At 38.3% G+C, this 26,297-nt stretch overlaps 1 protein-coding gene across 4 annotated transcripts in view; it reads right to left on the reverse strand.

The window, feature by feature from the left end:
- gramd4a (GRAM domain containing 4a) overlaps window positions 1-25,500 on the reverse strand; it is a 56,043-nt gene extending 30,543 nt beyond the window's left edge. For 2 of the 4 annotated variants that reach the window (XM_079868741.1, XM_079868740.1), the window contains exons 1-3: window positions 25,253-25,500; window positions 20,140-20,347; window positions 11,533-11,641 (exon numbers count right to left, since the gene is read on the reverse strand). In XM_079868741.1, coding sequence (XP_079724867.1) covers window positions 11,533-11,641; window positions 20,140-20,347; window positions 25,253-25,281 — 346 coding nt within the window. In that variant the 5' untranslated portion in view covers window positions 25,282-25,500. Of the gene's footprint in view, window positions 1-11,532; window positions 11,642-11,732; window positions 11,887-20,139; window positions 20,348-25,252 lie in introns of those variants that run through there. The other 2 variants (XM_079868743.1, XM_079868742.1) reach the window with 2 other exon arrangements.
- Window positions 25,501-26,297: the final 797 nt, after the last annotated feature.

The raw sequence follows: 26,297 nt of genomic DNA on the forward strand, positions 1-26,297 counted from the left end.
TATCTCTGTGTTTGAAATAAATTCTGCAACAAAAATCAGCATTTTCTCTGTTTCAGGTGATTGAAATGTTTTTTTATCAACAGGTCTTGACTTGCCTATCTCAGGTCTTTTCCTTTTCTAGGGATCAGGTCTTGGTCTGGCTCTTAGAGTGTCTGGTATTAGTCTGGGTATCGTTGACGCAGCACATCACGCCACAACGGCTAGTCTACACTGGACGTGACAAAGCGAACGTTGCAAATCCATTTGTCCTTCCTATGAGAAGTATCGCGAGTGCTTGGGGTACGTCATAAATAGATCGAGGCATCAGTTTACTGTCGGGGATTTGACGTTTCCCATCGCGCCGCGAGGCATCCAGTGTAGACAGCGTAAAATGGATTCTATTGTCATTTGTCGTGTGCAACGCTGCGCTCGCGTCTGGAGTAGACAAGGTGTTAGGCGGTCTGTTATGTGTTTGGATCTGAGTCTTAGAGGGAGGGGCTGTTATTAGTGTGGGCTCTTATTGGTCTGAATCTTAGGGGGTCTGTTATTGATTTAGGTCTGGGTATTAGAATGTGTGGTATACTGGTGTTGGTAAGGGCCTTAGGTGGTGGTCTAGTATTGTTCTGGGGTTTTGGGGCCTGGTATTGATTTGAGTCTTTGGGAGTCTGTAACTGGTCTAAGTCTTAAGGGATCTGGTATTGGTTTGGGTCTTAGGGAATCTGTTATTAGTCTAGGTCTTTAGGAAGTTTGGTTTTGTTTTGAGTCTTTAGTTGTCTGGAATTGGTCTTAGTCTTAGGTATTTTAGAGACGCTCTGGGCCTCAAGGGGTCTGGTATTGTTTTGTGCCTTAGGGTGTCTGGTATTAATCTTAGTCTTTTGGGAGTTTGATTTGTTTTAAGTCTGTGGTTGCCTGGAATTGGTCTTAGTCTTTGGTATTAGAGTGGCTCTAGGCCTTAAGGGGTCTGGTATATTTTGGGCCTTTGGGTGGCTGGTATTAGTCTTGGTCTTTTGGGAGTTTGGTACTGTTCTAGGTCTTAGGGGGTCTGGCAATTGAAGACTTTGTTATATTACTATATCCATTATTATGGTTGAAGAGAACATTAGAATAAAGTAAAATTTCTAATGTCAGAGCTACTAATGCAAATGCCTGAATGGACTATTCTGCTGTCATCACCAATATTTAATTATTCATGGTGAGATCTCTGAGACACTGTTCTTGGTTTTGAGAGCCCAGAGTTGAGACATGGTTGGCGTATTGTTGTACTGTGATGTCAGCTGCCTTTCACAGCAGTGAACTTCTCGTTCCTCTGAGAGAAAACATAAGCTTTCTCTCTCTGCGTCAGCGGCAGGCTTTCAGTGCAACAATAAACCCCTAAGTGAATGCTGCGGTCGCATGGTAACCTGCCTGAAAGAAATAGAAAGTGGAGGAGATGGTGTGGGTGTAGTACATAAGAGACAGTCTCTCAGAGTTTGGGAGGAAGAAAATTAGAGGAGTACTGAGGGAAATGACATTGCCATGTTGTTTCCGTAAATAGCAGAAAACCCCAGCAGGTTTAAGCCATTTGAGCCACCAGGCTTCTGCCGGCATTTATCACTACAATGTATGGGGCGCATATGCGGGGGGCAAACTACCAAGACTACTGATTTTTTAGAGGTATAATGTAAGTCATTTTCATGTATTATTCTCTTTTAACATCCTTGTTTTGGCTTTCTGCTGTTTCATTCTCTTTTGTCTATCTATCCTCTGTAAAAGAGCTCTGGATCAATGTTGGCCCACTCACTGGCCTAATTCTGTCCCTCTCTTCAGCTGATATTTTACAGGTTGTCACAGTTCCTGCCAGCGGTACCACTGTCATACTAATTATGAGTCAAGGCCACAGTGAGGGGACATTTCTGACAAGCAACCAACGATTCTTTATCACTTTGGAGTCTGTAAAGAGAAAATACAATTTTTACATGTCTATAGAAATGTGAGAGGTGCTTGCCCCTATAAAACAAGCTTGCTAGGTTGTCTGGTATATTGTTATATGGTGTTGCTACGTGGCTGTTGAAATGTGAAAGGCGTTCTGAAATGTTGCTTGTGAATTGTTATGTTACTAGGGGGTTCTGAGTGGTTGATATCATATTCTAAACTTTATATTCTAAAACCTACAAATGACTCTCGTCTCTTCAATTTTGTTCGTTTTACTGATCATAAGGCTAACCGCTTAAAGTAATCTTTACTGATATTTGGTTGATCTTATACTACTGTACTGTAAATTACACATTAATAAGTGGTTATTTGGCCTGTTCAATTTTCTTTCAGGAAACCTTAATGTCTATTGTGTTTTTTTCTGTAGGGAGGAAATAAGAGACAGAAAACATGGGTTATTAATAACAGTAAAAGAGAATAGCTAATTTCAGAGCAGTCTGGTGTTAAGCAGCGCAATTGAGATTAAATAATGCAAGAAAAGGAATCCTCAGCTGTGATGTGTCTTCACAAGGAACTGTTATGCAACATTCCTTCCCACACATATGTTATGAATATTGTGAGTGGTATTTTTCTCAGATAAATTATGATTGGATTTTCTTTGTGTCCCAGAGAAGGAGCTTATATGCATTGCTTAAATGGAGTCAATATACTGAAAGATGTCTGATTTATATGGTTGAATCAGCATTTTCATGTGTTGGTTTTGTGTGTGCTGCCAGAGAGAAGGCAATGAACTTCTCATCTCTTAATCTCATTACTTAACCCTAACAAACATAGAACTGTGACACTGCAACAAACACACATATGCTGCCATGACTCAATCATGTCTATAAATCACATCATAAAACTTCAACATACAGTGGGGTTCAAAAATCTGATACCACATTGAATGTAGGATTTAAAATGTAATCTAAACCTATTTGTAGGTCTCTAATCAAAATGGTAAGACATAAGACAGGTGCTGTATGTAACTTTTTCACTCTACCGAGGCATAAAAATACCATAATTTGTTTGCATATATTGAAGAAACATGCTAAGTCCACATAATCGTTTCTCTGAAAAACACTTGTACAGCCAGTTATTTTACTTTGAAATGTGCGTTTCCAGGCTGGAATGTTTGTTTTTGTTTTGGTCTGTGATACTGCATGTTGACAATTTTTTGACAACAAAAATTTGACAATTTTCATTTTCAATTCCGCTCGTTCCTGTTGCGTGTGCTCAAACTGGCAACCCGTGTGAGCGTCGAGTCTGAGGAGCAGGTGGCGGGAGAAACGACGATCTGCGATATTTTGAATTTGGACTGCAGTACCTATTTTGACCACTAGTTGTCATTCTTACAGACTGCACCTTTAAATAATAGGGCTGCCCCAGACTAAAGATTTTTCTAGTCAACAAGTAGTCGCTCATTTAAGCCATTAGTCAACAAGTCAGACGTTTATGATATTAATTTAATTACTTGTGTATATACAGTGAGGAAAATAAGTATTTGAACACCCTGCTATTTTGCAAGTTCTCCCACTTGGAAATCATGGAGGGGTCTGAAATTGTCATCGTAGGTGCATGTCCACTGTGAGAGACATAATCTAAAAAAAAAAAAATCCAGAAATCACAATATATGATTTTTTAACTATTTATTTGTATGATACAGCTGCAAATAAGTATTTGAACACCTGTCTATCAGCTAGAATTCTGACCCTCAAAGACCTGTTAGTCTGCCTTTAAAATGTCCACCTCCACTCCATTTATTATCCTAAATTAGATGCACCTGTTTGAGGTCGTTAGCTGCATAAAGACACCTGTCCACCCCATACAATCAATAAGAATCCAACTACTAACATGGCCAAGACCAAAGAGCTGCCCAAAGACACTAGAGACAAAATTGTACACCTCCACAAGGCTGGAAAGGGCTACGGGGAAATTGCCAAGCAGCTTGGTGAAAAAAGGTCCACTGTTGGAGCAATCATTACAAAATGGAAGAAGCTAAACATGAATGTCAATCTCCCTCGGACTGGGGCTCCATGCAAGATCTCACCTCGTGGGGTCTCAATGATCCTAAGAAAGGTGAGAAATCAGCCCAGAACTACACGGGAGGAGCTGGTCAATGACCTGAAAAAAGCTGGGACCACCATTTCCAAGGTTACTGTTGGTAATACACTAAGACGTCATGGTTTGAAATCATGCATGGCACGGAAGGTTCCCCTGCTTAAACCAGCACATGTCAAGGCCCGTCTTAAAGTTTGCCAATGACCATTTGGATGATCCAGAGGAGTCATGGGAGAAAGTCATGTGGTCAGATGAGACCAAAATAGACCTTTTTGGTCATAATTCCACTAAACGTGTTTGGAGGAAGAAGAATGATGAGTACCATCCCAAGAACACCATCCCTACTGTGAAGCATGGGGGTGATAGCATCATGCTTTGGGGGTGTTTTTCTGCACATGGGACAGGGCGACTGCACTGTATTAAGGAGAGGATGACCGGGGCCATGTATTGCGAGATTTTGGGGAACAACCTCCTTCCCTCAGTTAGAGCATTGAAGATGGGTCGAGGCTGGGTCTTCCAACATGACAATGACCCGAAGCACACAGCCAGGATAACCAAGGAGTGGCTCTGTAAGAAGCATATCAAGGTTCTGGCGTGGCCAAGCCAGTCTCCAGACCTAAACCCAATAGAGAATCTTTGGAGGGAGCTCAAACTCCGTGTTTCTCAGCGACAGCCCAGAAACCTGACTGATCTAGAGAAGATCTGTGTGGAGGAGTGGGCCAAAATCCCTCCTGCAGTGTGTGCAAACCTGGTGAAAAACTACAGGAAACGCTTGACCTCTGTAATTGCAAACAAAGGCTACTGTACCAAATATTAACATTGATTTTCTCAGGTGTTCAAATACTTATTTGCAGCTGTATCATACAAATAAATAGTTAAAAAATCATACATTGTGATTTCTGGATTTTTTTTTTTTAGATTATGTCTCTCACAGTGGACATGCACCTACGATGACAATTTCAGACCCCTCCATGATTTCTAAGTGGGAGAACTTGCAAAATAGCAGGGTGTTCAAATACTTATTTTCCTCACTTCTATCGGCATAGTTTGGCATCGGAAAATGGTTAGTTTCAGGGCCGAGAAAGAAAATTGTGTGTAACATTGTTCTACATTACAGAGAAATACTAAACCATACTAATGAGCATTTATAATATAAATTAAGCACTTGAGCGCATGCATAAAGCTTGCAGCAATGCACAGGCCAAAGTAATGATGTCAGGGGAAAAAACAGCAAGGAGGCTGCCTGAACATTTTAACTATTTTTATTTGATAATATATTAATAAATTAGCGATTTCTGAGTCAGTGTCGGATGCAAAGATAAAGCGCCTTTAGAGAGAAACTTAACATTAACTTAGACTATACATAGCATATTTCAACAACATTATATGACTAAAATCCACACTAGATTGCAATTGTAAGTTATAACAAACAGCCGATTGTTGTTTAAAGTGAGTTTTGTATTATTAGCGTAAAATTTATATTTCAAATTGTGTCATGTAGCTTGATGCTAATTGTAGCTCTAATGCACCTGTCATGCCAAGAATGTTTGTTAAAGGAATTCACATAAGGTCCCAAGAATATGCTTTTTTTTTTGTTTTGATAACTTTAGGTAATATGTGGATTATTTATAGAGGGATCAAGATAGATGGTAGATGGGCAAGCCATGTAATGCCAGAATAAAGGCTAATAATGGCTGAATACAAATAAAAGAATAATGAAGATTAGGTCTCATTCATGGCAGAAGTGTGAAATTGAGATATTGACATTGACAATAGAGTGCAAGTGGGTGTTTTCAGGGCAATAAAATATTTGATTAGCATCTTATCAGCCTTCTCTAAAAACTCACATGACATGGTCTTAGAAAATGTTTCATAAAATTCATAGTTTTAGAGTTTTAAAGTGAAGCACGACCACATTTGTGGCTTCAGTTTCATGATTGTGTTTCTAAGTTGCTACACTACAGGCACATCATATTTTTATACGTTTAAATTATATATTGTTAATATTGTTTCAAGATAATATATCTCCATATTAATAAAAGTCTGAGTAAATCTGAGTCTTGAACTGTAATCACTCAAGTGTTGGCTTTCTAAATACATGTTGGTTATGTGTCTATTCAGAATGACTTATGAGCAGCAACCTTTTTATTTTGGGCATGTCATTTATGCCCCACTTCCCAAAATGGGGGGGTGTGGGAGAAGGGGTTAAACAAATCTGAAGTCCAAATCTGAAAACCAATACTGGAGACAAGAATGTAACATGGAGTGCCTATGATGTCAGCACAACTGCTCTGTGATGACTGGTAACGCATTGTTAAATGGGTCAGAGCCTTAAGACGGGAACACACGGGATAAACACACACACGCGCTTAAAATAGACTCTCTTATGTGAAAATTGATGTCAGCAGAGGGTAAAACCCAGCGTCTGTTCCACACACACTCCCATCAACAATATCTGTAGTTTAACTGGTAGATCATGGCACGGTCAACAAAAAGAATATAGGTTCAGCTCCTAGTGGTGTTGGCTAGTGCCTCAATGTAAAATATGTGTGCTTGGTTGAATGACCCAAAGCACAAGATGAAATGAAAACCTTGATTTTCTTGTCCATGAAACAATTAAGTTAATCTTCTACAGAATGTCCAAAGAAAAAAGATAAAAGTACAAGGTGATTTATACTGTCAAGCTACAAAAATGAGAGAAAATCACAACAAAGCATCCCAAGGGCAGTCCATATGACTCATCTATACATTTCAAGAAGCGATAGCTTTGTGTGAGGAATAAGTAAATAAAGTTGTCATGCACACAAAATCTTGAACTCTGCAGCTCTTATTCAGCTCACAAATCTCATTCATTCACTTGCGTTCAATGAAGAAATGTAAGCTTTAGACATGTTCCCCAAGTCTTAGACCTACGTCAAAAGACTTATAGAAGATGTACACTTTGATTATATCATATAAATCTTTAGCTCAAATCATAAAAACACTGATCTGGTCCAGCTAATGTCATGTGTGTTCAACAGTAAACAAACTTGCTCTTTGAAATATACAACAGGACTCATAACACTTGCCTTTAGCTAAAAGGCAGGACTATAACATTGTAATTTCTAGCACTGTAATTATCTCCTATTCACATATACGCATGATACTGGATGCATATTCGCACACCAGAGCGCACAGATATGGCTAAAACTCTGTGTTTCCTGAGCAAAAATCCTCAGTTCTGATGCTCTAGCAGCTTCACTCCCTAATCCCTTTCCTACTTCATATTTTATATCTCTCTCCCCATTCATTTTCCTCTAGCTTACTAATGTGTGCTGTCTCACTCCCTCTCATGTGTGGGTTCTCCTGTGTGTGCAGACAGCGGCACGCTTCGGGTTATACAACAGTAGATTGTGACTGTGTCATTCTCTAATGACCTTCAGTTGCTTTTTCCTATGTCATTCTCAAATGAGACACTGAGCCAATGTTTGTGTCCACACACACACACACAATTATATTGTCTATACCCCTAACCCTTACAGAAACATTTGCATTTAAAGTGCCCCTATTTTAAATGTTGCTAATTTTGTTTGGGAGGTCTCCTACAACAGTTATCAAAGGTCAAAATTTCTCATAATATACATTGCACATCACCACATTTTTCAATGATTCTCAAACGACTCATCCAAAGACTCTCTAAATCCCCCCTTTCCGCGAGCTACTCTGCTCTGATTGGCCAGATGGCCCAGTCTTTTGTGATTGGTTTACCGCTTACAGCGCGACACGGAAAGAAAATTCCCATTAGCATAACTGAATTTCAGCTCCGGAGGCTTCCTAAAGCTCAGCGATTGTACACACTGTAAAGACGGCGATGGCGTCAATTTTACCAAATCAATCTGAGCGCGAGTCTGAAGATGAAACATTGGAAGAACTAGTCATTCAACCCGAACCTCCATCGCAAGCACGACTTGAGCAGGACGTTTCTCAGTGACACGCTACTCAGACAAAGACTTTATATATAGATAAAAAGGACTTTGACTCAGTTTGATGTACTTTACAAGATGTTGCAAATGTAATACCACACCATCAGCATTAACAAGTGTATGTCCATCAATAAACTGATGTGTACAATTGTAATTTATTGTGGTGCACATGTGGGAACTGTATCATTAACTGTATCAATAACAGCGCATACATTAGCCGAGCACTCACGTGAATGACTGATGTAACATTAAAGTTTGTAAAACAAATCTTGATCCATTCTTTATCTTTACTCAAAGTAGTAAGAACAACAATCTGCATCAATAAACACAATTTTTGGGTAATAGTGGCCCACAGCTGCTTAGCAGAACTATTTCAGTAAGACAGTAGCTAATAACATGAGTTAGCCAGTTAGCCGCAGAGCTAGCACAATATAAAACACAAAACTATGTATTTTGAACACCCCATGTAGAAAATATATACATCAATAATTAATCTTACTTACAGTTTGTGATTTTAAGGAGCAAGTTGGTCCAAATAAAGTGAGTACCGTCCCATCTTTAATAGGTAAGCGTGTTGTAAATCCCATTTAGACCCCATTTGAGAAGGAAGGTTATACTGCTGCTGTTTCGCTGTGGTAATATCAACCCCTGACTCTTCACATCCTCATCCTTTGGAAGTGTTTACAAACAGAATTTGCTTTTGCAGAGCAGAAAACAGCGTCTTCTCGACATGTACACAACACGAACACGGGTCAAAGTAGATGTTGTTCGTGAACAGCCAATGAAGACCATGGGCGGGCATAATGCAAATGTGTTACTGCGTTACGTTTGCAGGTCACGGAAGTGAGACTGGAATTCCTGACGACTTGTTTAGGCGGTTGAGAGTCGAGTCTTTCTTTTGGGGGACAATAGCTTTATTTGTCGTGCACTTACGACTTTACAACTTTGCAAACCGTTTCACAGACAGCTATATTACTACAACTCCATTTTTATGGTTTTACCCAAAGCAAGTTATAGGATATTCAAGGTACACAGTTTGGGAGTATGTGTTTCACTTAGGCTTTCAAGCTTCAAAAAGGACACAAAAGCATAATACAAGTACCATGAAATAATCCATACAAGTTATGCACAATAGTTATTATTCACTGAACATTTCAGGATCAGTCTAAGCTCTCTTTGGCCATTCATGAAAGAAGCAATGTCCTGTTTGTGAATTAATCAAGCAATGTTTTCTGTGAATTGGTTCATCCAGTTGATTTGTTCACATCAAAAAGAATTGGTTCTCAGAATCAACTTGATTTGATTTTGTTTCAAAGATCAGTTTGCACAGCAGTTAGATGAGAGGATTATCAGTGAATAGCAAGTGAAATTTCAGTTTGTCTCTTACATGTTGTATGGGTGACTTTTATGATATGTAATGCTGATTTAACATCTTTTTTTCTCTCTAGTTCTTATTCACTGTCTTCAGTTTTTCTCAAACATGTTTAGAGCAACATGACAATCTAATTTGTCAGCTTAACTATCCCTTTAATAAAAACATTATTTAGTTCAGATACAAAGCAGGTTTTCTCATGGGAACTGCAGCGAGAACATTTTGTCCACATTATGTAGGTGTTTTCATTTTACTATCATAGTGCGGATATTCTGTTACATAAAAAGATGGCAAACTTTGACCAACAACATTCATACCAAAAAGCTTTCTCTCTCACACACATCCACACACTCAAGGATGATCAATAGCTAATCAGTCCACAATTACGTAACAATTGTAATTTGTTCACACCAATACAATGTGGCACAACTTTTTAGTTTGGTGTGAACAAGACTTAAGTTAAACTGTTAAACTGACCAAAAAACTGTGTCCTTCTCATTAAACCAACCACATAAAACACAATCCCACTGTCAAGATACAGAGGATACAAATTATCTGCTCATGTCACAACAATAAACAGTAAAAATCGTTTTTGGGGTAAAAACCCACGGCAACAATGTAGAAGTAGCTCAATTTCCAAATTCAGTATGGTGACATTTTTCCACAAAATTGTATGTATTTTTGTCACTTTCGATGAAATTTTTTGCCAAAAGACACTTATAAGAAGTAATTTTTTAAAATAAAAATAATGCTCACACAGTAAAGGCTTTATAAATCATACAAATTAAAATTAAACTTACAGTGAAACTATGCTACAGTGCTCACTGCTTTGGGACGTTGATAGCCTCTGGCAAGGGTGACCACCATGTAATTGCTCGGTTGCAGGACAGTAGAGGTGATTTTGCGAACAATGCGTGGCATGTTTGTCATAGATACATTTACTGCTATTATACTATGTAAATATTGATTCACATTAAAGCCTATTTGCTATCACGTGTGATAACTTTTTATATTGTCAATAAGCTTTGTTAATTGTGACCAGCTCTGTGACTCGCACCCAATTTGCTCAGGTTTGAGTAATGTAACTTCTAGAACTATTGAACTATTGGCGGAAGTACTCGGATTTTGGCGTGTTCCCACTGCAGGAACTAGGAACGATTTTAGTTCTAGGAACTCCTTTTGGAGGAACTAATTTAGCTCCTACTTCAGAGTAGGGTCTAAACCAGCACTATAGGAACTACCCGTGACGTTAGTGTTCGCTGATTGGCCAAACGCACGTGAAACACTGGCACCCGCCATTTAAAAAAAAGCTGTGTAAACACAAAGATTTTAGCCTATATATTTACTCCACAAACTAACTCTACGAACATGGAAAACAGTGATAGATGAGCCTCTCAACCTTTACACTGAGGAGAAATTTCAAAGCCACTTTGAGGGGACCAAGCCAAACATGATTATGTATTTCTGCTCAGCTAGCAAAACTAGACATTAACCACACGGCATACGCTAATACCTTATCATAAACGGTCTACTTTCTATGTATAACAGTTCTATCTAATCGCGTATTAGACAGGACTGTTAGACAGGTCATAAACTAATGAACACGCAGAATGTGAGCACTATATGATCAGGCTCTGGTGTTCTTAGTGCCGTCAAAATAAAAGTCACAACAACAAGTGCGGCTTACGTCACTTCAGAGTTCCTACTGGCGGACGAACGTAACTTGGAATACGTTCCTAGGGGAACCATTAGTTCTCGGGGAACCACCCTGGTGGCTAGTTCCTAAAACTAAGTTCCTTGATCTACTCAGTGCGAAAGCCCCTCATGTCATCAATGGAATCAGGGATTGTAATTTTGAGGGAAGGAAAAAAAAAAGAATACAGACACTTAAATGCAGGACACTGCTTACGTCTTGCAGCACACGGGACAAAGCTCCAGATTTCGGGACTGCATTTTGGTCACCCTACTTCTAGCATCTCATATCTCATATGCAGCTGAATAGCATCACACTGTCATTTGGGTCAGATACTGAAATATTTTGTAAATTACAAAGTAGTATACAATGCATGCCGAACACAATCTTATATTGTATAACCTGTAGGTATGAATGAAACACCATGCACATACTGTACATATAGGGCAATCCCAACTTTTTGTTTTGCTTTTCATACATAGAATACAAGGAGACATTCTTCTTCAAGTACTCACGTAGGAAGTGTTTCTCCAGTAAGGCAATTTCCAAATGACCCTTGACCTCATTGAGACGTTCTGATTCGCTCCTCAGGTCTTGCATGACAGACAAAGTCCCCAAACCAGCCTAGAAAGAAACAGAGAGTGTCACTGACAGACATGGATGTAATGCATCCCACATACACACAAAAAGCTAGTCTCTCCAAGTGGTAACTTACAGAATACTAGTCCTCTATATGGTGTCTTCTTCCTGTTTTAGTTAGATAAGCCTCAAACTGAAGGCTAGTCTCAATGACAAATGTGGACTGTACAATTCTGACTCACTGAAAGCACAACATGAACCTGCTTCTGACTCCATTCCGCCCTACACACACAAACACACACACACAGGCCGAAGGAACGCTAGATCTGCAGAAAGACGAACCGCAGTGAGTGAGAGAGAGAGAGAGAGGCAGAGAAAGTAGGTGAGTGAGAGATTAGGAGAGAGGGCGGCACTGCAGATACACAGCAGAAAAGCAGAGGTGTCTCTTTAAGAGGCCAATGCGACTGACAGAGCAGGCATGCTATCTTCACTGACACACACACGCGGCGCTTGTGAAGAGAAAGGGAGAGAGAAATTAAGAGGATGAAAGAGACCTCAGGAAATCATTCTCATTAGTTTGCACAAAGAAACGTTCAAGCAAAAAGGTAGCCAAGAATGGATTTTGTGATGGGCACTTAGTTCTAGGCTATAGGTTTTGATGCAAGCAAATTCTGACAGCTGACTGGCTGATGGCATCACAAAAATGCTATTTGCTAGTGTGACTAATCCTTAAAGGTAGGGTAGGCAACAAGGTGGCTAGCAATAGCAAGCTAGCTTTGAAAGCATAAGATGTTCATGAAACACGATACTACTCGAAGGTATGAAAAAACACATTTGTTGACAGGCAGGTAGGACATTGAAGGACATTTGACAAACATGGTCCTGAGACTTCCACACAAGATACATGTACATGTTTTAATATTTAGACCACTTCTATTATTGATTGCTATCAGGATGCAAAGAGAGTTTCAACCAGTATAACAAAAAGTGTTTATAAAACAAATTGCCTACCCTACCTTTAACAGTGATGTTAAAAAGAGAGAGAAAAAAATTACACTTTTAACTCTTTACCCGCCAGCGTTTTTTTTTTAAAGTTGCAAAGCCACACCCAGCGTTTTTGATAATTTTCCCAAAAATTGCATGGCCCCCAAACTATTTGTTGGTATGAATATCTAAGCTTGCAATATATATCTTTTATATATATAGCTTTTATTATATAGCTTTTATATATATATAAAAGAGCAGACCATCTGCTTTTATTCTGCTTTTTTTAATTCTAGCTTTATGCATTCTTTTTTTATCAACACTTGAATGTGAGCAAGTTTCAGAAAAAAAAAGGCAACATTTTGAGCAAAAAGCTGAGAAAATCAAAGACTACATCCAGATTTGATTCAGAACGATGATCAAAACATAGATAAAGTAGATCGAGTCCATCAACACCCCTAATGCTTCACAGTCCTAACCACTTCCTGAGTCAACATTTCATTCAGTAACATTGGGCAGTTTTGATTTAAATGCTGTTTTATGTTGATAATCGCGTTATTTTACATATGCATATGATTACATATGTTATCGCTTGTTTCTGCATCTTCTTCGCATGTGTTTTGATCAGGAGATTCAGTACTCATTCAGAAGATGCATCATAGCGTCCCCTACCATATAACAGTGAAAACATGGAAAGCCAATGGCGGGGAAAGAGTTAAAAGCCCTCCAAACAACTTAGCAAAACATCTACTATGTTCTACTGTTTCATCAAAATATTTGGGCCAACTAATAGGGATATGAATAAGGAATTTAATAAATTTGGATACAATCTAAATTCCACTTAACTTATTATGATGCTGTCTTTGGTTATACAGTAGACTCAGTTTTTAGTTTCATTACTACATTTTGCAATAATATCATAAGGACTTCAAAAATGCCTGACATCACCACAAAATGGAAAGAGTTGGGAATTCAATTATGAATCAATTGTTTATATGCAGCAAATTCCAGGGATGGGATTCAGACTTTGGGGAATCAAAATATTGTCTTAAAAGTAATCTGGCATTCGGACTTAGTGTTTAAATGACTTGATACTAATCGAAACATTGATAAATTCTGACTCATGTGCATGTAAAGTCAAACATTATGTGACAACAATGTAACATACTCCAATTTACCATAGGTTCTCTATTCCAAACCCTATTAGCTAACCTGAATCTTGCACCTCTTTGACACAAAACAAAGAGTCCTGAGACAGAAGATGTTAGAAGGGTCATCAGCAGAGGCAATTTCCAGTAGGAGACTAGCTCTCATAAACCGGGTATTCAAAGTCAATCAAACCCCTGCTTGTGTGAAAAAGTGATCTCATTACCCCCGGCCTTCAGGGAGTCATTAGCGCATGAATCAAATAGTAAAAAAGTGCTGCGACGACACATTCTAAACTACACAGATTACTACACTATCAGGCGAGAGTTGTGCTGGCTCCATGTGTATCTGTGTTTGTATGTGTGCGGCAGAGCTATTTCGACCCGCATGTGAGCGATGACTCACTCCTCACTGTTGTCTAAACCTCACATCACCACTGGTTACAATCTCTGTTAGCAGGCTGTTGCATTCAACACTAAAGTTGCCCATGATGCAGGAAATTACCAATGCAAACATATGCAAACACAGTGGTAAGACTGGTCAGCAGGTTACATGCTTCCTGAAAGCCACTGCAGGGGTATATCGATATTTAGCTCCTCAGAATGTTTTATTGCCTAAATACCATTATGTTGGAGAGAGCTCAAGCTCTGTGGGAACCATCACACTATCATTTTGAATTATACAAGCCTTTTGAAAAGCTTAGCCTTGGACCTATCATGGAAGCATTCCCAAAACAGCAGCAGAACAACTAGAGAACTAGATTAAGAAGGGAGGAAAAGAATATAGGCAACCACATATTTTTATAAAAAAATCAGAATATTGCATAAAAATTATGGATGGATACACCAATGCTGCATCTGAAATCAAATACTTCCCATACTATATAGTATGTGAAAAACAGTGCTCCAAAAAAGTAGTACGCCCGAATACAGATAAAAACAGTAGGCGAAAAGTCCCCGGTAGAGGATATATTAATGGAAGTTAAGCAACGCAACCGACGCTGGTAGGTCAAGTGATCATGGTGACAACATGGTGGGTGAGACGTTCTGGGTGTTTGTTTCTTACCTCTATGATATTTTGGTGCCTAGATACGGGCAAGAGTCTCTCAGTGTAAGCCTATAGGATTTTTTCCACAAGTATGTCAGACGTAAACTGTCTGATCAATTAGACAATAATAATAATAATTCATCCTTTTACACTAACATGCTAAACTGTAATCTGAACACGTTTTATAACAAATCTTTAAAATACATATATTTTAAAATGAATAAATAAGCACTGAATCATGTTAATTCCAACAGTTATACAATATTTTCAGAAGTTTTCACCATCCCTTTTCATCAATATGGATTTTACAGTATGTGAGATATGAGATTCTAAGAATAAAATCAATGCGTGGAAGTCATTCCATGGGCAACCAATAAAAAAATGCCACTGTTGTAAAACTTGCATCATTTATTGCCTTAGAAAAATGTCCTAATGCCAACAAATAGTCGAAACTAAGATGGATCAGGGACAGAATCCAGTCCCAAAGCAGAGTTAAACACTCCCACAGGGTTTTAAAAATCTCATGTTATTTTACAGTTCACATCAAGCGCATGGGTCACTCCCAGAATTAAATGCCACTCCCTTAACCCAGACCTTAAATCAGTTAGCGCACTTGGGATTTAAACTCGTGACCATATGTGCTGGTTTGATAAGATTTCAGCTTTAGAGGATAACAAGATGTGACTCTTGCCTCATAATGTCCGTGGCCGATTACGCCTGATGTCCACGCCGTTTCTCCACTGTCAACTGTAAATAAAGCTGATACGCTATATTGTTGTTATTACCAGCACAGTTTTTTTGTTGTTGTTGTGTCTAGTAGCTTGATGCTATGGTTTCACTAAGTACATCAATAGTCAATATTTGTAACAATAGTAAGATATAAAAGACTCGAAAATGCCACGTTAGTTTCGCTATGTTGGCTAAAACGTTTTTTTAAGGTTGTATTTAGTCTTTCCCTGAAGAACTTTTTTTCCCTCAAGTAATTTTTATCAGTTTCCACCCAAGGTCTCAGGTCTTATAGTACTTTGGTGACCAATAATGCTAGATTTTTCATCAGGGTGCTCATGGCCTAGATCCATGATGAGAAGGCGATGAGAAAACAAAGTAATTATTTCATTCCACACCCTAGTGACATGTCTCAGCGTCTACTTGGTGTCTTGCCAATTTACAGCAGTATCTTATCTGATAGTATTATAACTGACTGTTTTTAAAACACTCTTGAGGTTGAGGAGTCTGATGCTAGCATGTTGCTAAGCTAATGACTCAATACTCTAATACGCACAGAAATACATAATAGTTGTTTGTTTGCATCATTCAACAGAAAAATTGACTGAATCATCACAGAAATGAACTCTTTTTGCAGGCCAACCCCAAAGTTAACATTATCTTGGTTTCCTCAACAAAACCCAATGGGATTTTTCAATTGGCTTTTGGATTAAAGCAGAAAATGAACTCTGTAATGAAAAAAAGTTTATGATTCATACACATTTTGTTCATGAAGATGGCATTCACAAATTAACATGATTTTTATGAAGCCTAAATACAATTGCCTGAGGTAAAAAAGCTATTGTTAGGCTATAAACAAACTACACCACGGATGCATGACTTTAATGTCACCACGACTAAACTTCCGATTAACCTTTCAGTATTTATTTCAATTCTACAAGTTGGAAAGTTTGAGTTAGAATATTTTGAATGTGTCATTAAATATTAAGATTGTGCTTACAAACACAGCAAGAATGTAAAAGCAGACTAGTAAGTAGATGAGTTTACATGTTTGGTGTGATGAAGTTCAATGTACCAGAGAACCATCTGACCACTTGAAAATGTACAAATTATCCTGAGCTGTGTTATTTCAGTCATTTAACCAAAAACTCATTCAAAAAACCCACTGAATTTGCAAAAATGGCATCTTATTTCAAAGTTTTAGGACTCATTCCTAAGAGACACATTTGTGTGTCCAAAGGTAAATATAAACATCATAGTGACTAGAATATATGATAGTGATCAGGGCTTGAAATGAACATTTTTGCTCACTAGCCACTGTGGCAAGTGGTTTTCCAAAGTTCCAAATCCCACGGTGAAATTCAAGCCTTGTAACACCAACAATATTCATCCAGAGCAAATTAAATGAGTGAGTAAGAGGAGGCAGGTTCGTGTGTCAACTCGCTGTCGGAGAGATGACAGAACGAGAAAGTGCAGCTGGTATCCTGTATCTATTCGAGAATCGAAAATCGGGACTGCGTTACACACCACTGCTGAAATCCACCTGCATTTGACGGGTTGGCTGGTGTTAATGTCAAGCCCTTATAGTGATGTAGAAATAAACAAACCTTACCAACCACATATCAACAACCTGATGACCACACACAACACCCTAGCAACATAGCTACGAGTTTGGCATGGATCAGCATCGCTTTTCCTGAAAATGTAATATCCAGTTTTGCTGCTCCCACTTGAGCCAAGAGGCCTTTCTATGTGGAGTGCATGTTCTCCCTTTGTTGGTTTGGGTTTATTCTGGGTGTTTCGGTTTCTCCCACAATCTAAAGACAGGCAGGATAGGTGAGCTGAAGAGACTAAATTGCAGCCCTGCGATGGACTGGCCATCTATTCAAGGTGTCCCGAGATGCTATGATAAGCGCCAGGACTCATGTGACCCTATTTAGGACAAGCAGTTGGGAGAATGGATGGATAGTTTAGCCGTGTACTATTTGGAGCACTCAAAGATCCCTGAAACTACTGCCTGGGTGGGCAACTGGGTGGGTTTTCGAACAGAGCCATGGATAAGGGGTGAGAATTAGACATCTTCCCATAGAGAAAGATGCTCTACAGCATCCTAGAGAAAAAAAAAAAAAACCCCACATGACTGTCACCTGACAGCATTTCAGTTTACATTTAAAAAACACTAATGTTGCAGATGGAAGCAGAGGAGGTTGGCTCTATTGTGAGACACTTATGCAACACCATGACTAATCTGAGGCTCCATCATTGAGGGGAAAGCCTCAAAATAATCAGAACACCAAATTACACAGCTATGACCATAAACCTCTCAGAAAACATCTCTAACACGATTACGGCAAGGAATTCTTCCATAAACCATCTGTGAAATGAAAAGGTACCAGACTGAAGCAGCAGAGTCTGGTTTTAACAGGATAGTGAAGTGCATTAAAGCATCATTTGGCTGCAGGATGACAGACCGAGGACTGCATTTCTTGCTTTCTGCATATCAACTCAGTTTAACCAGGCGAATGAGACAACAGAGATATTTACAACATTATGGAAGGAAGATAAAGAATAAGTTCATGTGAAAAGGTCAGACTCTAAAAGAGATTCATCACAAGCACAATTTGAATAGAGAAAACTGATTTAAAGGAACCGCATCTACGTTCTCATACAAAACAATGTTTGAAATTTGCGCAGCCATCAATCTTCAAATTATTTAAAAAGCTCTACATAGGCAACAACACCACATGCCACACAAAGAGCCCTGTGGACAGACTTAACTCACAATTGATTTCAATTTACCATCAGCATGTCAATATGATGACATTTTCAAACTTTTAACAGGTAAAACAGTGCATTTTTATTGATACTTTCAATGCTGAATTAAATATATTAATCATCAGCACAATGTGTTCAGGGAATGCCTTCTCTCAAAAGGATCCAATTGGCAAAATAAGCCACAGTTTTCCTCTGACATTTTGTGGTATAGAATATTTGGTAACTGACATTTGAACAGTGTTAGCTCAGCAAAAAACTAAACTGAGGGACCAAAATGAGAAGCCAAGTCCAAGTCATTCGGCCAAACGTTACCTTGTTGCTACCTACATTTTGTGTTGGAAGCAAACATATGATGCCTAGGCAGGCTCACTAGGTTTTGCAACGGACCTTCTATCTATAATACATATATTACATAACTAACATACAGAAATTCCTAAACGAGTACCTCATAAGGGGCTTTCGCACCGGGTAGTTATAGGAACTTAGTTATAGGAACTAGCCACCAGTCTGGTTCCCTTAGGAACATTTTCCTGGTTGCGTTCACACCACCAGTAGGAACTCTGAAGTGACGTGAGCCGTTTGTTGTGACTTTTATTTTGACGGCGTGGTAGACCTTTATTTTGAAAGCGCTGAGAACGACAGAGCCTGAGTTCATTCGTTTTCGATCTGTCTAACAGTCTTGTCTAATCCGCGATTAGATAGAACTGTTATACATTGAAAGTAGACAGTATATGAAAAGGTATTAGCGTATGCCGTGTGGTTAATGTCCAGTGTTGCTAGTGTTGCTGTGGCGGATGCCAGTAGCCGCTTTCCGACCAAGTAGTTACAGGAACTTAGTTCTAGGAACTGTCAACTTCTAAACAGTTCTAAGAACTACTCTCCCCCAAACTCGGTTTTGCTGTTTGCGTTCGCACTGGCCAAGTGGCCATAGGAACTGGTAGGAGGGGTAAGGGAGGGACGAGAGCACGGTGACTTTTATTTTGACGGCGCGACGGACCTTTATTTTGGCGGCGCTGAGAACGCCAGAGCAAACAATGCTCGCTATTCTCTGTGTTTATTAGTTAGCGATCTGTCTAACACAGTACTGTTTAATATGTTATTAGATAGAACTGTTATAGAAAGTAGACAGTATATGAAAAAAAGGTTATTAGCCTATGCCGTGTGGTTGATGTCCAGTGTTGCTAGCTGGGCAGATAAACATAATCAGGTTTGGCTTGGTCCCCTCAAAGTTGAGTTGGATTTTCTCTTCAGCATAAAGGGTTAGAGACCCATCTAACACTGTTTTCCATGTTTGTATAGTTAGTTTCTGGAGTAAATATATAGGTTATAATCTGTGTGTTTACATTCTAGCTGTTTTAAAAATGGCGGGTGCTGGTGTTCCGCGTGCGTTCGGCCAATCAGCGTACACTAACGTCACGGGTAGTTCCTATAGTGCTGGTTTAGACCCTACTCTGAAGTAGGACCTAAATTAGTTCCTCCAAATGGAGTTCCTAGAACTAAAATCGTTCCTAGTTCCTGTGGTGCGAACACGCCGACATCCGGGTACTTTAGCCAATAGTTCTAGGAACTGTGAAAAGGTTCCTCCAGTCGGAAAGGGGCTAGTGTTTCGCGTGCGTTCGGCCAATCAAAGAACACTAACGTCACTAGTAGTTCCTATAGTGCTGGTTTAGACCCTACTCTTAAGTAGGAGCTAAATTAGTTCCTCCAAAAGGAGTTCCTAGAACTAAAATCATTCCTAGTTCCTGCGGTGCGAACACGCCAAAATCCGGGTACTTTCACCAATAGTTCTAGGAACTATGAAAAGGTTCATTCGGTGCAAAAGTTACTTAACAAAGTTGCAGAACATCTGTAATTACAGTACTTACAGGGTCTCTTTGCTCATCATTGTCTCGCATTGAAGGTCGAGGTCTCAGTAGCATGTCATCACTACATTCAGTGTCTGACCCCGTAGGGGACTCGGGTAGATCCATGAAGTCATCTCGCTTTGGACCGCGGAATCTTATTTTGTCCAGCCGCTTTAGCATGTTCAACACAGCTGCTTTAGGCTTTACCTTAACATTGTGTATGGCAGCCCTGCAGGGTCAAAAAAGTATGACAAAGTATTAAGGACAAAAGGTACAAAACTTTACAGGGAACTTTCAAAGTAAGAACTCACACAGGAGAATAAATAGTTACATTTTAAGGCCAATTCACACCGCTTAGACAAACTGTCGGCATCTGTTGGCGTTGATCAGAGTTTGTTTTCACTTGACTGACCATGTTCAATCAGTGTTTGTTGGTGTCTGTTGGGGCAGTGTGAACATGACAGTTATTTTTCATAACATACTAAATCCAACTGCCAATTTGTTTGTTGGTGTTTGTCTGTGCGGTGTGAATTGGCCTTAAAAAAGAACACGTGTTATGCTGCCAACCCCCTGGAAAGCTCACTTCCACATAATGAAGAAGCAAAGTGGCTTTATCACAGTAAGTCAATAGTACTGACAGGCCGATATATATCATCCAATCCCATTCATTAGCCAATTCGTGGCTCATTTGAGATTACTGCCATTGGCTGATGCTCATGTCAACTTGGTCGACTGACAAAAGTTTTAGTACCGTGTAGTGCTCATTTGATTTCAGGATTTAAATCAGGACCATCCTCTATCAAAAGTAAAACATTCTGAAGCAACTAAAAAAAAAAAAGAAAGAAAGAACTATTAAAAATCATACACCATCATAACATAACCATGTATTTATTCAACAGCAATGTTTTATTCACTTGACATTAATGAGCCGATTAAATAATGAACAACCTGAAGCTTTTATAATGAATATGTACACACTAATGGATGCAAGCCACTACAGTTTTGATTTCATTAATAACACAACCCTTGATTAAACGTGAATCTCCTCTCCTCTGAAATGGTTTACCCAGAAGTCACCTCTCTGACACGTGCTTATATCCTCAGGACTTTCACAAAAACACGTGAATGAATATTCTCAGTAGTCTCTAAGGCTGACCTTTTAACACGAAAGGGTATTAATCTGCTGTTTTGTTCTGAAGACCAACGGCAAGAGGAAATCTCTAATGATCACAACAGGTTGAAAATGGATTGCAGGGGCTTTTCCTGCCTTGAGCAAGAATCACTGACCAAAGTTGTTTTGTTGAAAATACAGTGGAGAAAGTGACATATGTGGATTTCCCACAGAATTGATTTTGGCAATGTCACTACCTTTTTGAAACGGTTTCAAAAAAACCCTGTCATAATGTAATAGTTTCAACCATTATAGAGGACAAATGGCTTCACTCCACAACCTTAAAAACATATTTTTCTTCTTTCCTCCATTTCACCTCTGTTCTAGCCTGATTCCTAATAACTTTCTAATAGACTTGGTAATTGTGTATAAATATAATTTACTGTGTTGAATTGTCAGGTCGCTTTGGATAAAACCGCCAGCTTAAGTAAATGTAAATGAATACTTTTTTTTTTTTCCATGGAAGCAAGTCATAAAGGTGTTGAATATGAACTTGAGGGCGAGTCAATTATAACAGCATTTTAACACTTTTTTGCTCCACCACTTACAATTTAAGCTAATATTTACAAGTTAAAATGACAAGATAAGAATAAAAAGGTATTATGTAGAGAAAATAATGTCATGCTGATTATATCCAGCCATGAGAGACAACAAAACAATGGGGACAGGAGATTCAATTGTAACCGTCCCTCTCAGGAACTACGTTATAGAACAGGGATTGCTTTGAGAGCTCTCGGTGCTTATTATTATGAAATTATATTTGGCTGTTATTGTGATTCTGCATGCTGTGAGAGCTGCAGAAGCCTCGAATCAAGTACACAAGGCGGAAGTAAATGTGTCCACCCACAGATCTCTATACTGCCCACATCTCTATTCTCTGCATGTATATCCACCACCAAGGTTATCTAAATTACTTCTATCTAACACCATTGAGAGCACTGGACAAACACCATGACTTTCAATATCAGAGGACATTCATAAATGTGAGACAAGATCAAATATATATGCTGCATAACACACACACACACACAAAATATATATATACTTCTTTATTTGTGCATTAGTCATTCTCAGAGTTCAAATCCACAGGTGCTGCCTACTCTCTCAGTGCAGGAATCCTGCTTTACACTTATCATTGCTTGAGAAAACAGCTGAATCTGAAAGTGAATAAACCTGAATGGGTGATTCAATGAATACATGAATCAGTGATTAATGGTTCAAATAATTACTAAACCCATGGATCAGTTAATCAAAAGTTGAATTAATCAATGATTCAAAAGATCAGTGATTCAGCTGATTTTAATGATTCAGTTGATTTGAATCAGTGACTCAATAGGTCATTGAGTCTATGGATCAATTAATCCAAAGATGAATCAACAAATCAAGTACTCAATGGATCGACTGACTTCAATGATTCAGATTATTTGATTAAATTAACCATTGATTCAATAGTTGAATGAATGAATCCAATTCAGTTAGTTAAAAGATTATCAATGAAAATAAAAAACAGATCAATGAATCGGTTTATTTTCATGAATCAGTTGATTTCACAATGGACAAATGAATCAGTGGCTCAATCAATGAATGAATCTACGTATCGATGAATCAATGATTTTGTCTGAGCTATGAATAAAATAAATAATAATAATATAATTCATATTTTCCCCATTTAATTTGTCTTATCTTATAATTTTTGTTTAGAATGAGTAAATCTGTCTGTTGTTTGGATTACAAAAGTTTTAAAAGTTACATTTTTAAGATGATTACATTTTTAGGCTGCTTTGTCAAATCAAATAAGGCGTTTCTTAAGGCCCTTTCACACTGGACGCGATTTTTACGCACGAATAATTCGCGCGATGGTTTTATTTTTTGATCAGCTGTTTGTGTAATGAGTGCTTTCACACCGAACGCGAATGTGCTGCGGCGAAAAAACGACTTTTTTTTTTTTTCGTTTCGATGTCGATTTTTTTTTCCTTTTGCGGCGACAGAAAAGACTTCAGCCAATCATACTACAAGGACAATGATTGTGTGGCGTAGCATTGCCAACCAACTCGGTTATCACGACTGTGAGTATGTTGTGTGATAGTTTTAGTTGTTGTATAGTCCTGTGCTGTGTAGGCTAGCAGGCTAAACTACATTTGGGATAGAAAGCTAATCGTCAAAGATAGAGATAGAGACCGTGTTTACGCGGCTCATGTGATGGGTTTTGACGCGAACTATTCGCACACGAACTATTCGCTTTTTCGTTACGCATCCGGTGTGAAAGGGCCTTTACGGTCTTAAGGTCCTTTCACACTGGACGCGATTTTGACGCACGAATAATTCGCGCGATGGTTTTATTTTTTGATCAGCTGTTTGTGTAATGAGCGCTTCCACACCGAACGCGAATGTGCTGCGGCGAAAAAACGACTTTTATTTTTTTCGCTTCGATGTCGATTTTTTTTTTACTTTTGCGGCGACAGAAAAGCCTTCAGCCAATCGCATACTACAAGGACAATGATTGTGTGGCGTAGCATTGCCAACCAACTCGGTTATCGCGACTGTGAGTATGTTGTGTGATAGTTTTCGTCGTTGTGCTGTGTTGGCTAGAAGGCTAAACTACATTTGAGATAGAAAGCTAATCGGCAAAGATACAGATGACCGTGTTTACGCAGCTCATGTGATGGGTTTTGACGCGAACTATTCGCACACGAACTATTCGCTTTTTCGTTACGCATCTGGTCTGAAAGGGCCTTTATACTGTTACTGAAATGAGAGTTAGTGGAAAGATAACTGTTTTATGAGAATTGAAATGTTCAGCGACCGACAGTAATAGACTATCTAGTGATGCAAACTACTCAACGTTTCATGAAATTTCACCATAAATGAATGTGATGACACAAGAAACGTTGGCGTTTTCGACATATTGGACATACGATAACGAGTGAACGTGTGCACATTTTTAAAATAAAATATTATTTTCAAATAGTTTAGGGGATAGTTCACCAAAAAATAATTTACTCAGCTTCAAGTTGTTGCAAATCTGGTTTCTTTCTTCTGAAGAAAAACGTTGGTAATCAAACAGTTGATGGACCCTACTGACCTCCATAGTAGGAAAAAAATACTATGGAAGTTCAATAAGGGTCCATCAACTGTTTGATTACCAACATTCTTCAAAATATCTCTTTTTGTGTTCAGCAGAAGAAATAAACTCAAACAGGTTTGGAACAACTTGGGGGTGAGTAAATTATGATAGAATTGTCATTTCTGGGTGAACTATCCCTTTTAATTGATTCCTTAATAACTAGACCAGTACAGTAGAGTAGAACTTATTTTACCATTCTTATTTATTCATTCCCTTAAATTCCTTTTAATCATTTAATTAATAAATTCCTTTATTATTATTATTATCGTTATTATTTATTATTATAATTAACCAGTACAAAAATGAAACTCCGCCTATGCGAGTGATCATGCCTAAACGGAACAAGGTTGATCAGATGATCAATGAATCAGTAAATGAATGAGTGAATGACTTCATTTCAGCATCACGCGAGTCACGCGACAATCATCGCAACATCATTGACACATGTAACAACTTTCACTCCATCATCATCATCATCATCATACGCATGTTCTCTAGGCCGTCTACATGTCGTGTGTGAATACAATGTATCCGTTCTCCACATAATGATACGTTCTGTACCTTGATCGGCGTGTCTGAATGACAGAATAACGGCCGCGTTCCTGGAACGCATTTAAATGCCACATTAAACAAAGACATGACACATTAGATTATGACGTATACAAGCTTAGCTATTTAAATCAGCGAGCTCTTAGTGCGACACTGTCCGTGATAGCTTCGTTTTAAAGATCGTTACTCTTAATAGAAACGGGGTTTCTCTATGAATTATGACAGTGGTGAAGAAGACATAACTGTAAATCGCCTGTTGCCGTCTTGAATCTGTTTAAAGGTCCGCTTACCTAGCTCGCAAATCGTAGCAAAGTTTCATGAACCCTGCTGATAGTCTGTGATAGATCCTTCAGGAACACCTGCTGTAAATATATCCCAGCTTCCCCTCTGCTGTCTGAAAAAGAGCCGCACGATGTCCCTGGAGCTTTTATTGTGTGCGAGTTAATGTCAATCCCCCCCAGAGAACAGGGATCTGCGTGTGTTGTTGATGTCACTGAACTCAAACACACAGCAGACGGGCAGATCTCTTAAACGAGTCCACTGATCTCTTAAAGGAGCCGCAGCACTGCCTACTTGTTACTATAATGCAATACAGTCAGATTGACATGCATGATTTTGGGGTAGCTGACGAATATACGTGACGACAATGCATTACTTTTTTTTTTTTTTTTTTTTTTTTGTTAGAGTTTTACTTATTATTATTGATGTTGTTGTTATTTTTATTACATGTGGATTTTATGCCTTTATATTAATTGTGCGACTATATATGATATATTAATATTTGCATACTAAATGTGTTATACTGCATGACTATTTACTGGAGAACTAGTGAAGGTAAAGATGTGATAAAAATGGCAACTATCTCTTTGCATCTGTTATCCCTCATAACACAATTACATGAATATTATTTAAAATATAAATATATATATATATTGTAAAAATATATATATTGAAAATTGAGTACACACCTAAGTCATGTCAATTATATTTAATCATTATCTTATTAGTAATATTATATATATAATATATATATACAGAATATATTAATAAAATAAAAGTGAAATACAATTGATATATTTCAATTATAATATATAATATATCAAAAATATTATATATCACAAATATATATATATATATATATATATATATATATAATAGTCAACATTAGAAGTGGATCAAAACATTTCATCAAAGTTATACATGAATTTTGAACAATACATAAACTGTATATATACAGTGCTATGCATAAGTTTAGACACCCATGCTAAAGTTGACTAAAAAGAGGAATATAAAATCATCTTTTGGAAATTGAACGTAATGCCCTAATTCAGTTAC

This window comes from Squalius cephalus, assembly GCF_949319135.1.
Source record: "Squalius cephalus genome assembly, chromosome: 4".
Classification (NCBI taxonomy): Eukaryota; Metazoa; Chordata; class Actinopteri; order Cypriniformes; family Leuciscidae; genus Squalius; species Squalius cephalus.